This window comes from Sturnira hondurensis, unplaced genomic scaffold, assembly GCF_014824575.4.
Source record: "Sturnira hondurensis isolate 20B ecotype Veracruz unplaced genomic scaffold, ASM1482457v3 Scaffold0000396, whole genome shotgun sequence".
In the NCBI taxonomy this organism is placed as follows: domain Eukaryota; kingdom Metazoa; phylum Chordata; class Mammalia; order Chiroptera; family Phyllostomidae; genus Sturnira; species Sturnira hondurensis.
Genome location: NW_028073027.1, coordinates 2,014,200 through 2,030,546, shown reverse-complemented (window position 1 = coordinate 2,030,546; position 16,347 = coordinate 2,014,200). Strand labels below are relative to the sequence as shown.

Below are 16,347 nucleotides of genomic sequence, written 5' to 3'. Positions count from 1 at the left end.
TATTAAATTATAATAAAATAAGCTTCCTTTTATGGAGTTCTTCTCTGGATCAAGTACTATGGTAAGTGTTAGGTACCAGTAACTTCTTTTAACCCTCACCAAACAAGCAAATTGAGGCTTGGGGAGGTGTTTTAGACTGAGTGCTTGGCCCCACCTCATTCATATGTTAAAGCCCTAGCCCTCATTGTAATGGGGCTAAGAGGTGGGGCCTTTGGCAGGTGACTAGGTTTGATGAGAGTGGACTCCAGTGATGGAATTAGTACCTTTTAAAGAAGAGAGATGACTAAGCTTCCTTTGTTCAAGGATGTGAGGACACAGTAAGAAGGCAAGCTAGAAGGAGACCCCTCACCAAGACCTACTCTGTAGGTATCTTGATCTCAGATTTCCAGCCTCCAGAACTGTGAGAAGTGTCTGTTGCTTAAGCCACCCAGTCCATGGTATTTTATTATAGCAGCACCTGCTTATTGATACAGGATGTTAAATTGTTTTAAGTGACATAGCCAGGATTTGTTTAAGGTAAATTTCACTTTAAACCCTTTAGCTTTCTACATTACCAAGCTACCATCCATTAGAAAGATAATGAAATTTCCCCAGTGTCTATACTATAAAGATTGCTGAATGTCTATACTATAAAGATATTATACAGGTTCTCAGACTCTAAAGTTATCTACAATTGTCCCCGTCCTTGAAAAGCTTACAATGTACTATGGGAGGAGATTAGTAAATCAAGTAGTTTGTTAGAGAATGATAAATGATAAGGTGGCAATTTGTCCACAGTGCTAGGGAAGTCACAACTAATGCCTAACATTCAACGCTTACTTTATATGAGTTTTTGCTCTAAGTGCTTCATATGGGTGATCTCCTGCTCCCAGCAAGCCTGTGAGGAAGGCAGTGTCACTGTCCCCATTTTACAGGTAAGAAATGAAGGCATTGAAGGACCAAATAACTTTTCCAAAGTGGTACAGCCAAGATCTGAAACTGTAATTCAAACCTCAGAGCCCAAGCTTTTTATCAAACCCTTTGCTCTATTGAAAGGCATCTTAAACCACCTAGGAAGTCAGGCAAGGCTCTGGGTAAAACGTATTGTAGGGTTTGAAGGATGCGCAGAAGAAAGCTTGGTGCAGGAGCCAGAGCAATTCACTTTAGACAGAGGAAACGTCACGTGAAAATATGTATAGGGTTTGCACATGCAAACATGTATAGCAACATGTACAGAATGACTTGTTAGATGAAACATGTTTGTAAATTAAATAGTATGCAAATTAAAATCTTAAAAATAGAATTTCCCTTAAAAAGGAGGATAACACCCATGAAGATTCTGATTCAGGATTGCCAGGATGGGATCCCCAACACCTACATTCTCTTAAAACCTACCACATGTATACCAAGGCTTTGAAGACCAGGACATTTTCACGAGCTGATCTAGGAATTTCTCCTGATCTGGGACAGATCTATGATCTTTCAGACACCCAGGTGCATCTGTGAGTTTAGACCTGAAGAATTTTTAGGTGGCACTGGAAGATTGGTCGTTTACCCAGCATTTCACATTGGAATACCTCAGAGTGTTTGCAAGGAATGCTTGTCCCATCTAGGAAATCAGTCCTCAGCACTTTCACTTTATCAAAAGTTCCTTAAACTCCAAGAATGAATCTCTTCTCCTCCTCATTTTCCCAGCCAGGACAACCAAAACCAGAGAGCATCACTGTATCATGTCACAGTCCCAACCTGGTCCTGGTGCAGAGACTCTGCTGTGTGAATGTTAGTTTCTGTTCTTATGTCCCTCCTCTGAAGAGGGATTGGCCAGCAATTGGCCAGCAATTTTAGTAAGACTCCTGTGAGCCTAAGGCTCATTTAACCATATAGAAGACTTTATTTTATCCTATATTTCATGTCCTGGATTCCTGAGCAATGGTGGGCTTCCCATCACACCAGCTCATGGGAGGAAATGCTGCCCTGCCTTTCACTAAGATCTAAGAAGATCTAAGATCTAAGCTGTAAGATCTAAGAAGTTGCTTATCCATTCTACAGTTTATTTTCCACATCTCCAAAATGAAAATAATAAAGTTCATACTGCATAGGATTATTGTGAATTTAAGAAACAGTGCACATAGAGCCCTTAGTAAAATACAATGCACCTAAAATGCTTCATTATTGTTGGCTACTAATGATGACAATGAACTCTTCTACACCCCCTTTAAACAGTTTTGAAAAATTTATTGAATTGGCAGATAAAGTAATGAATGGCTGATTGAAGTAAATTACTTAACAAGAATTCATATAACTTACTACAGTTTTCAAATATACAAAATATTTTTATTTCAATATCCAAAAATTAAAAGAGTAGTCATTAGTGCCACATATATAAGACGTGTTTCTATATGTTTGTCTGTTTATTTGTCTGACACTGTTGTGTGTATTTTCATTATACTGGAAGCTATGTTGGAGTTACTCTGTCTTAAAATATAGACCATAATGATATGTAAAGTTTCCTTTATAAGTGATATTGTGGGAGACCAGGAGTTGAACCAAAACCAATAAGAAGCCCATGCAAATGTCTATTGCAGGGGTCATATCACGTTCACTTAGATATCCTGGCCAGAGAAGCCAACACTGGATTCAAATAGGAGCCCAAGCCAGAAGTCACAAGAGAAGCAGCTAGGAATTATCACTCAAAACCAAATCATTGTTTTCCTATTGAATTTATTCTCTCCTTGTGTCAATAGGAAGGTTTGTCTTTAGAAAAGTAATACCAAGTAACTAGCCAGAAATAATCCCCCCCCAAAATAAAGAAAGAATCCCCTTAGTGGCCTAAGAACTATTTATTGAGCAACTTCTACACTCCAGGCTCTAGTGGTATAGTGGTGAATGAAACAAACCCCTGTTCCTCTTGTTCTTGCATTCTAGGAAGGGATGTAAACCAAAGGAAACAGACACAGAAAGATCTAGATAAAAGGGAGATGGGGAATCTGTGGGAATAGTGTAGAGATAAAGCAAAGTCCTAGTACAAAGTCCCCAAGATGGGACTCACCACGTTCATGAAACAGCAAGGCAGTTTGGTTGGTGTGACTGAGGCAAAAGGAGCAAGGAGGAAAGTGGAGGGAGATTTAAAGCAGAAGCCAAATTACATGCTGGAACAACCACAGTTTCTGTGCAGTGTATGACTATTTTTCACATTAAATGGTTATTATTCCCTGCTTTACAGATGGAGGGCCTCCATAAACGACATACATCTAGTACCGGGTGACAGAGCCGAGGCCAGAATCCAGCTCTCTGAACCCCCGCCCAGGCCACATACATTACACCCAGCTGCTTCTCCCACGTATTTTCCCACGCAGCCAGATAACTTTGCCCTCTCTACCACACCACCATCAGTAACAGGGTGTTTTAACAGCTACACAAAAGAAAAGACTGGGCACACCTCATCCTTCTCTCTCTTCCCACAAATGACTATATAGCTGTTAAATAGCTCCAATCTTCCACAGCACAGAAGGAGCTAACAAGAGGTCCACCCTCTGATCATCTCTCTCCTCCCCTGAATTCATTCTAGGGGATTCAGTTGATCAGAAGCCAAGGAAGCTGGCAGGAGAACAAGGCCTAGTTTTGAGGAGGCGGCAGAAAGGGAAGGAATGAAGGACAAGATACAACAAATGCTCACATCTTGCCACCTCTGTGTTTTGTTGTTGTTGTTTTTAATGGGAGAGATGTGTGCTTGCTGTACTAGGTTAGTTACAGCTCTTTGGATACAGGAGACACAGGAAAGCCCGAGAAGAGGACGTGTGTTATAAAAATACTCTAAGGAATTCTACAGAATCCCAAGAACAGGCTTATGAAACCTGGAAAGCCACCAGGAATGAAAGCTACTGTCCCAGGGGCTGCCTCTCTCGTGATTCTTGTGTGTCTCTCTACACATCTCATCTGTTTCCTGTGGACCAGTGTGCTCCTTCTCCTTACTAACAGTGTTAGTTCATCTTTAAGTCCCCCTTGCCTATGACCTATTGACTTTTTTTTATCTTGACTATACATGAACATTCAACTCTGCTCTCATAGCTAACTGGCCTCTGTAGCTTGGCATCCCCAAGTTCAAATTCTCAAGAGAGGAATTCTTTTACTCCAAATCATCCTTTAACAGTATCTTTATGGGGGTCATACTCCAGCTAATGAATTAACCTCTCTTTGTCCAATCAGCCATGGCCAGTGCTGAAGTTACACAGTACAAAATAGGAATTGTCAGTGAAATGCACTTTCTTTTCTTTCAGAGTTGTTTTAGCTATTCTAATTATTTCATCTCTCCATAAAAATTTTGGAATAATCTTGTCTAAGCCTATAAAAATATCTTGCTGAGATTTTGAAAGCAATTATGTTAACCCTGCATATCCAATTTGTGGAGAATTGATGTCTTTGCTATACTGAGCCTTCTAATCTATTGACACAATATGTCTAGCCATTTATTAGATCTTTCATTTATTTCATGATAATTTTGTAGTTTTCAGCATGCAAGTCCTGTACATATTTTATTAGACTTGTACCTAAGTATTTCTTCTTTCTTTGAGTTACTATAAATGCTATTATATTTTTATTAGTTTTCACTTCTTTAATGCCACTGTATAAAAATACAAGGTCTGTCTGGAAAAAGTCCAGCCATTATTAATATAATGAGAACAGTTCCCATGACATCAATGTAACCTGGCAGCCAAAGAGAGTGGACTGGAAAGCACATGTGTGAACAATGATGACTTCACTGTACTAGCCAGTGGGGCCAGTAGATGCCTTTGAGTGAGCATGCGTACTGTGTAGCCATTGTATTCAAAATGACTGAGTGAGTAGAGTAACGAATCTTCATGAAATTTTGCATTAAGCTTCAACATTCCTTCTTGGAAACTATTTGGATGATTCAGAAGACTGCAGCTATGGGGAACTGGTGATTGGCAGCTTCATCATGACAATACGTCCACTCATGCATCACATCTCATGCAGAGTTTTTTGGTGAAACATCAAATCACCCAGGTGAGTCAGCCCCCTACAGCCCAGATTTGGCACCCTGAAACTTCTGGCTTTTCCCAAAATTAAAATCATCTTTGAAAGGGAAGCAATTTCAGATCATGGATAAGATTCAGGAAAATATGACAGAGCAGCTGATGGCAACTGGAAGAACTGTGTGAAGTCCCAAAGTGCCTCCTTTGAAAGGGACTGAAGGGACATTGTCCTATATACAACGTTTCTTGTATCTGGTATCTTCTTCAGTAAATGTCTCTACTTTTCCTATTACATGGCTGGATACCTCAGGACAGACCTTGTACAACTGATTTTCATATATTGATCTTGAATGCCCCCAAAATTCTTAAGCTCACTTAATAGTTCTGGGAATTTTTTGGTAGATTCCTTAGAATTTTCTACAAAGACTAGTATGCTATCTACAATTAGGGACAGTTTTTATTTCTTCTTTTGTGGTCTGTATGCATTTTATTTTATTTTCTGGCCTTATTATGCTTGCTAAATATTCCAGTACTGTGTTGAACAGTGGTAATAAGAGTAAAAACTTACTATGCCTTCTCCCCAGTCTTACAGGGAAAACAATAATACTTTCCCAATAGCATGATGCTAACTATAGGTTTTATGTGGATGTTTCTAATAAAATTTTTATAGTTATCTTCTTATGTTTTTCTGAGAGCTTTTATCATGAGGGTATATTGAATTATGTCAACTGCTTTCTGTGCATGGATTGATCTAATCATGTGATTTTTCTTTTATTAGCCTATTAATATTGTGGGCTACACTTATTAATTTTCCACAACCATATTAGCCTTTCATCCCTGGAATAAACCCCAGTCAGTCAAGGCATATGATTTTTTGTATATGTACTTAATTCTCTCTGTTACCACTTTGTTAAGAATTTTTATGTTTACATCAATTATGGATATTGGTGTGTAGTTTTATTTGCTTTATCTTTGTCTAGATTTAGTATCAGTTTAATACTGGCTTCATAAAATAAGCTTGAAAATATTCCCTCCTCTTCAATTTTCTGGAAAAGTTTATGTAAATCGGTGCTGCTTCTTCTCTATAGAATTCTCCAGTGAGATCTTCTGGGCCTAGAGAATTCTTTTTGGGGAGATTTTAATTATAAATTCAATTTACTAATTGTTACAGGGCAATTAAAATTATCCACTTCATATTGGGTGTGCTGTGGTCCATTACAGCTAAGGTGTCAAACTTTATGTGTGTAGAGTTGGTAGCTGTAAGCACTTATTATCTTTTTGTTGTTTGCAGGGTCTGTAATGATACCACTGTTTCATTCCTAATATTGGCAGTTTCTTTCTTCTCTCTCTCTTTTTTTGTGTGTCAAATTTACTAAAAGCTTGTCAATTTTATTAAACTTTTTAGATAGCTAGCTTTTTACTTTATTAATTTTATGTATTGTTTGGGTTTTTTATTCATCGATTTCTACTGTTACCTTTATCATTTCCTTTCTCATGCTCACTTTGGGTTTGTTTGGTCTTCTCTTCTAGTTTCTTGAAAGAGCTTAAAGGCTGTTCCTCAATTGATTTGAGCACTGTTCTTTTAGTGTTATGAATATATCACTCAGGAGAGCTTAGCTGTAGGCCACACATATAAAATTTTGTATTTGTATTTGATTTGGGCTCAATGTACATTTTATTTCCTTTAAAATGATAAAGGAAATAAATGATCCCTGGTTATTTATAAGTATGTTGCTTTGTTTTTAAGTGTTTGGAGATTTTCCCTTTATCTTTCTGTTATTAATTTCTCTCTTATTTGCTTCCAGTGTAGTCAGAGAATGTACTCTGTATGATTTCAGTTCTATTCAATTTGGTGAAGTCTGTTTTGTGGCTCAGGATATGTTGAATCTTGGTTCATTTTCCATGGTGCTTGGAAAGAACATGTATTCTGCTTTTACAGGGTGAAGTACTCTGTAAGTGTTCATTGGGTCCTGTTGAGTTCTTCTAAATCCTTGCTGGCTTTCTGTCTATTTGTTATATCAATTATTGACAAAATGGTGTTTAAGTATCCAACTATAATTACAGACTTATTTTTTCTCCTTTCAGTTCTATCAATTTTTGTTTTGTATATATTTCATTTCTGTCATTCGGTGCATACCCATTTAGAATTTCTCTGTCTTTATGGTGGATTGATCCTTTTATCATTATACAATTCTCTCTCTTTACCTGGTAATTTTCTCTGCTCAACAGTCTACATTTTTATTAATTCGCATAGCACAGAATTTCAGAAGCTACAGCAACCCCTAAATGTTGTAGTTCTTTCTACCAAACAGACCATGGAAACAGAGGCTCTCTCCTCTTCATATGGTTTACTCCTCTTAGACCCACCCTATTTCTCCACAATGGGGCATTTTGGGAAAACCTAGGGACCCTGTAGAGTGGAGACAATTTGCTGTTTGTGAATCAGGCAGCATGCTTATTCATAAATGTCTATAATAGTTGTTTGTATGACAGCTGTAGTGTCTTAAATATTAAGATTGAGGTCTTGATAAAACACATATTGACAGGCCCCTAAATAAGCAAGATTAAGTTTAGATTATTGCAAATTATTTCCAGAACCTACTGCATTTCTAAAAATCCCAGTATCATATTTGATATCTTTCAGTAACTCAAGAGAAAAAAAATACCTGTAGAGCTTATGAAGGAAACACAAAAGCAGCAGTGTGTTCTAAATGGTAAACACATTCTAAAATAATGATAATAATGATGATGGTCTTGGCATAAACTTCTGTACCGTGACTGAATTCAGTACACCAATGTGCAGTCATTGAGCATGTGGTTGGAATGGGTGCACACATTAGGCTCTCACATGCAGGCAAGTTCACCACACAGCAGTGCATTATGGGAATGAAGAAAGGCCCACACAAGGCCATAAGGAATGGCAAGATATTGGCAAATTGGGGAGACACACCCTATCCAAAAACATTCAAATGGCCTATGGATCTCCAACTTGTGACTCTAGGAAAGAAATATGATCTAAATTCTGTAGGCTGGTACTCAAAATTCTTGACCCTCCTTTCTACCTTTCTAGCTTGTTCCTATGTCTCTCACTCTTAATCACTATCATCCAGCCACACTGAATGGCTGTGGTCTCCTGTATTTATGTCCGTTATTCTGCAAGTATTCTTTCCTCCACTAAAAGATTTTTTCTCATTTTATCTTTTTGAAACTTTATCTTCCTTTTTTAAATCTGTCTATCCCCTTTGCGTTCTATGTTTCCATAGAATCATTTGCAGGTCTATATGCCAACATGTATCATATTATGTTGCAAGTTCATTTACATGAGCTCCTTTTCCACAAAACTGAGAGTTTCTGCCTCGATCCATGTGGCTCAGTTAGTTGGAGCATCGTCCCATACACCCAACGGTCGTGAGTTTGATTCCCCATCAGGAAACATACCTAGATTATGGGTTCAGTTCCTGGTTGGGCCACATATGGGAGGCAACCAATCAATGTTTCTCTCTCACATCAATGCCTCTCTCTCTCTAAAATGAATGAACATATCAGTGGGTGAGAGTTGAAAAAAAACTGAGAATTCCTTGAAGATAGAAATCTTGTCTTATTTGCCCCTGTATTTTGTTGGTTAGGGTTGAGTCTGCCTAATGGAAGGAGCTCAGCAAACACTTAAATAAATGTGTGAATGTGAAGTAATAATAATAACAATAATAAAAGCCAACTCTTATGTGGCATATACAATGTGGCAAAAATTGTTTAAGTATTTTACATATATAAGATATTCAATTTAAAAATAAATAGCCCTATTTTTATGCCCATTTTATAAATGATAAAGCTGAGGCCTGGAGTATGTAAGATAGTTATATGACCAAAGTCACATAGCTAGCTAGTAAGTGATGGAACTGTGCATACTGCATCAGATTGTTTCCACATCTTGGCTCTTTCTAACTCCTCCCTAATTGGTAGCAGTCTTGGGAAAACAAATACTTCCAAGTACATTTGTGGCTGCAGTAACTAAATGCCCTCACTGTCCTACAATTCAGGTCACTCAGGGACCATTAGCTATCTGGATGACGTGGCTGCCATGGGGAATTAATAGAGAAAAGCACTGTGCTTAATTAAGCAGTTGTCAAGAATACCCACACAGTATAAATGGATTCTGGCAATGAAGGTGCTTTTCTTGCTGCCAGAGTCCTGCCACAGGTCATTAACATCTTGATAGATTTGAGTCACTTTTCAGCTCAAGTGCTTTCACCCAAGAGTGGAAGAAGTCTCTTTGGGCTTGGAGCTGCTTCAAGGTCCAGGGACTTGGAGGCAGAACTCCATGGATGGACCCTGCTCATGTCAGTGCAAAGCTTCAAACAGTAGATGACTCTATCAGAATTGAATTCAAGCCAAGTCCATGATAGGTTCTGAAACCTGCCGTGTGCCAGACATTGTTCCAAGCATTGGGAGGTAGGCACAGACGAGTGAATCAGAAACAGGCCTTCCTCACAATGTGCATCTGAACTTTACTATGAAGTATAACACAAGCACAAAGAAGGGAGAGAAAATTATTCTGGTTGAATTATTGGAAGGCTTTATGGATATAACATTCCTGAAGGACAAGAAAGATTTAGATGAACAAAAGGAAAAGGAAGAAGAAGTCATATAAAATAGAGCAAACTAGGTGAGTGTAATAATGAGGCCAAGAAATTGTGTCAGGAACTTTTGGAGACAAGCAGGCAGTTAAATCGTCAGTCCGTGACATTCAGGGTCTCGAGGATGAAGCAAAAGAGCACGCAGCCAGTGAGAACCCACTGAAGCCCTCACACCACAGCATGAGCATGATCTGGACAAGTACTTCTCAAATTTTAGTGCACATAGAAAGCAACTGGGGATTCTGTGAAAATGCAGATTCAGGTTCAGTATGTCTAGGATGGGTCCCGATGGTCAGTATTGCTGACAAGTTCCAAGGTGGTGCTGATTCCAAAACCACACTTGGAGTCACAAGCATCTGCAATATGTAAATAAATGGAAGCACACAAACATAATGGAAGTGGGTAAGAGATAAATTTTAGATTGTTAACTTAATTTTCATAGTACATTTATTATTTATGGCTAAAAGAATGAGAAATCCCTGGTTTCCAAGTCCTTAAATTTATAACTGTAAGTAGCAATATGTTTCATTAAATAATTATTCAGCATGCTGTATAACAGAACTAGACTGGGACAACATAAAGTGTGATTGGCCTTACCCATTAGTGACACCTACCATTCCCTACCAGAATTTGACTTTCTAGTTAATTCTGGGAAAAAGACTGAAGCAAGTCAAATGAACAGCAAAAGGCAGAGCATGATCTGGAGAGGAAAAGAGGAAAAGGTCTCTGAACCTGCCCAGTGAATTTCTGACCCTCCTCCCTGCAAACAATAAACTATCAACAAAGAGACCAGACTCAGGTACAAAGGTCATTTAACCACTTCAAGCTATGGTGATCACTGTGTTGGGGGATGAGCAATCACAAAAAGCAGCAAGAACGGTGCTAGGAAAGGACAGCGAGACTGAGTGGGAGGTCTCATGACCCTGCTGTGACCCTGATGAAGTGATTGCCCTTAGATAGGTCATTTCATCTCTGGGTTTCTTCATTCATAAAATGAAGCCAATAGTCCCTGCTTGCGTTTTCCTGTGGGTCTGCTTGAGGATCAAATGCAAGAGCATGTGTAAAAGCAATCACATGTAATGCTGCTTTGGAGATCAGTGTACTCCAAAGAGGCACCCGGTGCCTGGAAAATAGTTCCCAGTCATGTGTTCCTCAACATCCCTTTGTCTGCCAAGATGCCTTTCTTTTTATTTAAACATCTAGGCTAGAACATTCTTCTGGGGAATCTTCCTAAATTAGGAAGAGATGCTCTACATACTGCCAAATACCCCACCAAGCCCAAGAAACGGAATTCTCAGTTTATCCAACAGGTTTCTGTCAGAGGAACCACATGGTACAATTTACCAAGAGGCACACATGGAATCTTTGCAAAATAGCTAAAGGGTTATTTTAACAAAAGACAGGCCAGCACAGGGCATCGGAGCCCTCACCCTGCTACTTTAGAGCTGGCTACTCTTCTGAGCCTTGATTTCCTCACATGTAAATCGTAAGTAACGTGTCCTGCTTAAGACGATTGCTGTGAAGATTGACTTAAATGAAGAAGGGAACTTTTAAACTGTGAGGTGCTATAGAAATATTATTATTTTATCTAAAATAAATGGGGAATGCCTTATATATTTTATCTCTCTTTCTAATAATGTAGTTTTATTCCGATCCACTTGTAAACATTTCTTACTTTGTGTTCAATTTTAAAAGAATAATATAAGCCCTTAAATGTATGTAGTCATTGACAACTGGGGAAGTAATTGTTCAATAATAGGTGGGTGATTGTGTCACTTTTACAAAAACTACATGATAACCGGGAATAATGCTAGGGAAAACCTGAGAGAAGTGCCATTTAGAGATTGTCACATTTATATGTATTTTACTGATATGATGGCAAATGCGCAGAAAGCACTTACCACAATATTGTACTTGGTACAATTTAAGTGCTCAATAAATGTTATCTATTATAACAATATTTGGTAAAAATGCATAGGGAAAAACTGCAATGACAAATGCCAAAGATTAACAGTGGCAGTGCTTTTTTCAAGAACAGCAGATTTTAGTGACCTGAAGAATATATTTTAACAAATTCACTAATTAAAAAGGAAAAAACAAAACCTAGTCAGATTCACGCAGCTGCACTAATAGTAAGAAGCAGAGCAAGGGTTCAAATCTGAGTCTTCTGGTTTCAAATTCAGGATTCTTTGTATGACACCAGGCTGCCTCATTGACTTTACTTTTATTCCCCTGTCTGTATGTTTGATGTAGACAGTTAAGTCAAGTTCATGTATTTATTATACCAGAGTCCTCAGATAGAAGCCTACATGGGTTTCAGGGAAGGTACACAATGAAACATGTATTTTCTACAAGGATGAGCTAGAGTTACTTGATCCCAGTCACTAGAGGCTAATATCCTTGTTTATGGACAAGAGGAATAAGCACAACAAGCCCCAGCACCACTTCACACTAACGTGCCTGGAGGGAAGATCCTACCTCCTCCTGCCTCCTTAACCACGCAGACAAAAGCATCTTGAGTGCTGAGGAGCCACTCCATCGCCATTATATCATACTTTCTGAGACTCCATAGAGTGTCAAGATGTTCTCTGTGGTTCTGATTTAATGGATCACTTCTAAAAGGGTACACATAGTTTCTTCAAAAAGTCCTTTCCCAGAGGGCCAGGAAAGACAGTGAGAAGAGGAGGCAAAATTGAGATAAACACAATCTTGTCTGTACAGCTGTCGAAACAAGTGAAGCTCCTGGATGAGCCATAATGGGGCCTCAGAATTCTCAGTTTATCCACTTCTCAGCGAGGTCCCACGTAGCTGACGCCAGTAAGCTTACTCTAAAGAGACTCCAGTTAGGAATTGTTCTGATTGTCTGGACTAATTTCCAGTTAGGAATCTGGAATCTTTTTAGAGTAAGCTCACTGGTGGCCTAGCTGGAGCTGGTGGCTGCATCTCTCGGTTTTCCCTTTTGGCCTCAACATGCATCCTCTCCGGGCCCTCTGCCCAAGTGCTTTCAAACTCATATTTTTACTTTTACTGAATAATGCATCTGTATCAATTTACACTATCACAAAGCAGTTTACCTGAACTAATTCAGGTGACCTTTCTTGGAAAAAAATGCCTTTGTGACTTAAAGTTATTTAAGCTTCGATAGAAGGCATGAGTACAAGAAACAGACATGTAAGGATTCCTCTCCTTTTTGAAAAACTAGCCATAAAGATAGCATCTAGGCCCCTATTTCAAACACTCTATCCAACAGCTCTTTGTGGACACTCTAAAGGACAACTCAGACACATTTTTGCCAGGACTGTGATCAACAAGTTCTGTAAAAAGGGAATGACAAGATTGTTGGGAAGATAAAGTGAAATAGTGTGCAGCGAGTTCTATTTACAATGTTTGATATATGGTAGTTTCTCAATAAAGTAGAGTTATTCCATACCTGGAATGGTGTCCCAGTCAACCCAGCAGATCCCCGGGCCTAAGCCCAAGAGTTATCCTGGACTCCTTCCTCATAGAGAATTAAACTAAAAAATCCACCAAGCCCAGTTATGTCAGTTATCAACATATTGCCTCTCAGTTCTACATGTGCCCTTTAGTTTGCCCTGGCCAGGTAGCTTATTTGGTTATAGTGTTATCCCAAAATGCCAAAGTTGTGAGTTTGATCCCCAGTCGGAGCACATACGAGAATGAACCAATGAATGAATAAATAAGTGGAACTACAAATCGATGTTTTTCTCTCTTTTTTCCTTTCTCTTCACAATCAATCAATAAATGAATGCACCTGTTAGTATGTGCACTATAATAAACAACAGAATTTCTTTAAGCATGTCTCTTTCAAAGTGTGCACTATACTATGATTTTGCAATACAGAATGCTACACAGAGCAGAAAGAGGTCCAGACGATCAGAACGATAAAGCAAGTTCTGATCTCTGGTATTTGCTGATTTTCATAGTGTAATCACTGCCACCACAGTTAATTCCAAGCTGCCAACATGGCATCGCTGAATATGCAGTCAGGAGAGAGATGTGTGTTAGCATACTATCATAGAGTATTTCCACCACACAAATGTTCTAGGCATAAATAACCCCAAGAATGTACGTAACAGCAAAGTGAAGTAAAATAATCAGAAAGTGAGGCCTTTTGTAATGTATTATATTTGTTTTATACCTACTCATTTGGTTAGAAATGTTATATAATTTAATTTTAATAATGAACAACTGACTCTCAAAATCTGTGAACTTGTACCGCCCACCTCTCATGAACCAGTGTGAACCAGCATGGGCAGGCTACGGGGTCAGACCCACTTCCCTCCGTGAACAGGAATCACTGAGCTCTTCTGCTGGAGGCTTTGGTGACCATGTTTCCAAGATAGAGACCTCGCCTAACCAATTAAGCCTCTGGAATGGAGTTCTAATTTCATTTTCCATTTAATAGTATAGATTCTTTAGCAGAAAAGAGGTACTTCTTTCCCTTAGTATATGAATATTTTATGTATTGTAAAGATGGTGGTATCCCTAATATTTTTTTTAGTTTAATTCTTGTTCAAGTACAGCTTTCTGTCTTATATTCCCAGCCCTGCCCCCCCAGTACTCCCCACCTCCCTCCCATTGCCACCTCCCACCTTAGTTATTGTCCATGTGCCCTTTATCATTGTTCATGTGAATCTTGGTAGGTAAAGAAAAGGTCATGCAGACCTAAGTTTCAAAGAAGAACAAAGAGGTAACTGCCTTCACAGTTTCATTTGCCATGAAAGCCCTTGTAGATAATATAAATTTGGGGGTAAATGAAGCAGTTATTAAAGTAATAGGGGCTAACTTTTAGCCTTGCTTTTTTTTTAAATCCTAAATGGACATGTGGCCTGTCTTCTCTATGCTGCATGTTTTCCTGGTTTTGCTGCTTGTGTTATTGTACACAAAAATCCATACTGTGTATGTCGACCTCATTCATTCTGTTTCCTAGTCTTTCTTTCTATTTCACCCAAAATGAGATGGGCAGTAGCCTTATGTGGATGAAGAGAGAGTGTTTGTAAGAGACAGAGATTGGAACCAGAGAGTTCAGTTGGGAGGCTAATGCAGTAGTCCTTGAGATCAGTGATAAGGGCCTGCCCTAAGGTGGTCAAAGTGATGGCTGAGTGACGTAACTAGCCTGGGAAACAGCTGTGGGCACCAAACCTGGTCACACCATCACCCATGGGGCACTGTGAAACTTTACTTTCTAACTGGATATGTCAATCAATTATCTTACATAACAACCAGAAGAAATTCTCCCAGAGGTCCATCTCCTATTCTGTTGTAGTTGTGTCAAGGAAAATGTTAGATTTCACTTCCCTTCACTGAGTCACAACTACTCACACTGTCAAGAGCCAGAAGCCTTGAATTTTCTCTCCAGAAGTCTTGGCTATGTGATCTTTCAAGTCTTCCATGGCAGTCTCAATGGCCCCCGGCTGAGTAAGAAAAAGAAAATACCTAGTTTAGAGAGGACTGAGTCCTCCTTGTGCTTGTGATTAGTTATTATATATCTACAGCTTCTCCAAAAGCTGAGCAGAAAAGGTAGTTCTTGCATTTGCCTATTTGTTCTAGGCACTACCTGCTGGAGAGCTTAGCTTTGAATTCTGGTATTTACTAAACTCTTCTCCTTGGGTGGGACAAAAGCAATTCAAGTCCTGTCTTCCATAATCTTACTCACACTTTTTCTTAGAAAGGAAGACAGTCATTTTCAGACCAGTTTTTCTGAACAAACATGTTTATCAGGCAGTTCAAAACATTTAGCAACCTATACATTTTTTATTGTTGTTCAATTACAGTTGTCCCAATCCTCCCCCCGCCCACTGTTCTCCCCTGCACCACCCACCCCCAACTCCCCCAGTCAATTCCCACCATTGTCCATGTCCATGGGTCCTTTATACATGTTCCTTGATTAGACCCTTCCCCTTCTTTCCTTCATTTTCCCCCTCCCCCTTTCCTCTAGTTACCATCAGACTGTTCTTTATTTCAATGTCTCTGGTTATATTGTGCTTGCTTGCTAGTTTTGTTGATCAGGCTCCACTTATAGGTGAGATCATATGGTATTTGTCTTTCACCACTTGACTTATTTCACTTAGCACAGTACTCTCCAGATCCATCCATGCTGTTGTGAAGGGTAGGAGTTCCTTCTTTCTTTCTGCTGTGTAGTATTCCATTGTATAAATGTACCATAGTTTTTTGATCCATTAATTTACTGATGGGCACTTAGGCTGTTTCTAGCACTTGGCTACTGTAAATAATGCTACTTTGAACATTGAGGAAAAATCTACACATTTTAAAAATCAAGCCCTTCTCTCTTCCAGGAGCACACAGCAATAAAGCACAAAAAAGAAAACTTCTTCCAATACTCTAATCATAATTTTAGCTGTGTCTATGAATAAACTTTTTTGTCTCCTTACCTCATCTTCTTCACCCTTCTCCAAGTAGGTGTTCCTACTTGCGGACCTATCTCTAGCTTAAAACTTGATTAATCCCTATCCTAATAAGAAATTTGTAGATCCTCCAGTTCGATGGTTTTTTAAACATCAATGTACCTCAGAATTACCTGAAGCAGGTTTTAAAACACAGATGCCTGAGCCCTGTCCCAGAGTCTGATTCAGTGGGTTGGAAGTGTGCTTGAGAATTGGCATTTCTTTCAGGTCCCCAGGTGATAGTGTTGGTGTGGGATCCTACTGTGAGGATCACTGATCTCTAGACAGTTATTCTCATCCTTGACTGCACATCGG

General features: G+C 39.0%; 1 protein-coding gene across 1 annotated transcript in view; it reads right to left on the bottom strand.

Moving 5' to 3' along the window:
* TPRG1 (tumor protein p63 regulated 1) overlaps positions 1 to 16,347 on the bottom strand; it is a 137,190-nt gene that overhangs the window by 83,084 nt on the left and 37,759 nt on the right. The window contains exon 3 of the mRNA XM_037038270.1: positions 14,951 to 15,042. Coding sequence (XP_036894165.1) covers positions 14,951 to 15,042 — 92 coding nt within the window. The remainder of the gene's footprint in view (positions 1 to 14,950; positions 15,043 to 16,347) is intronic.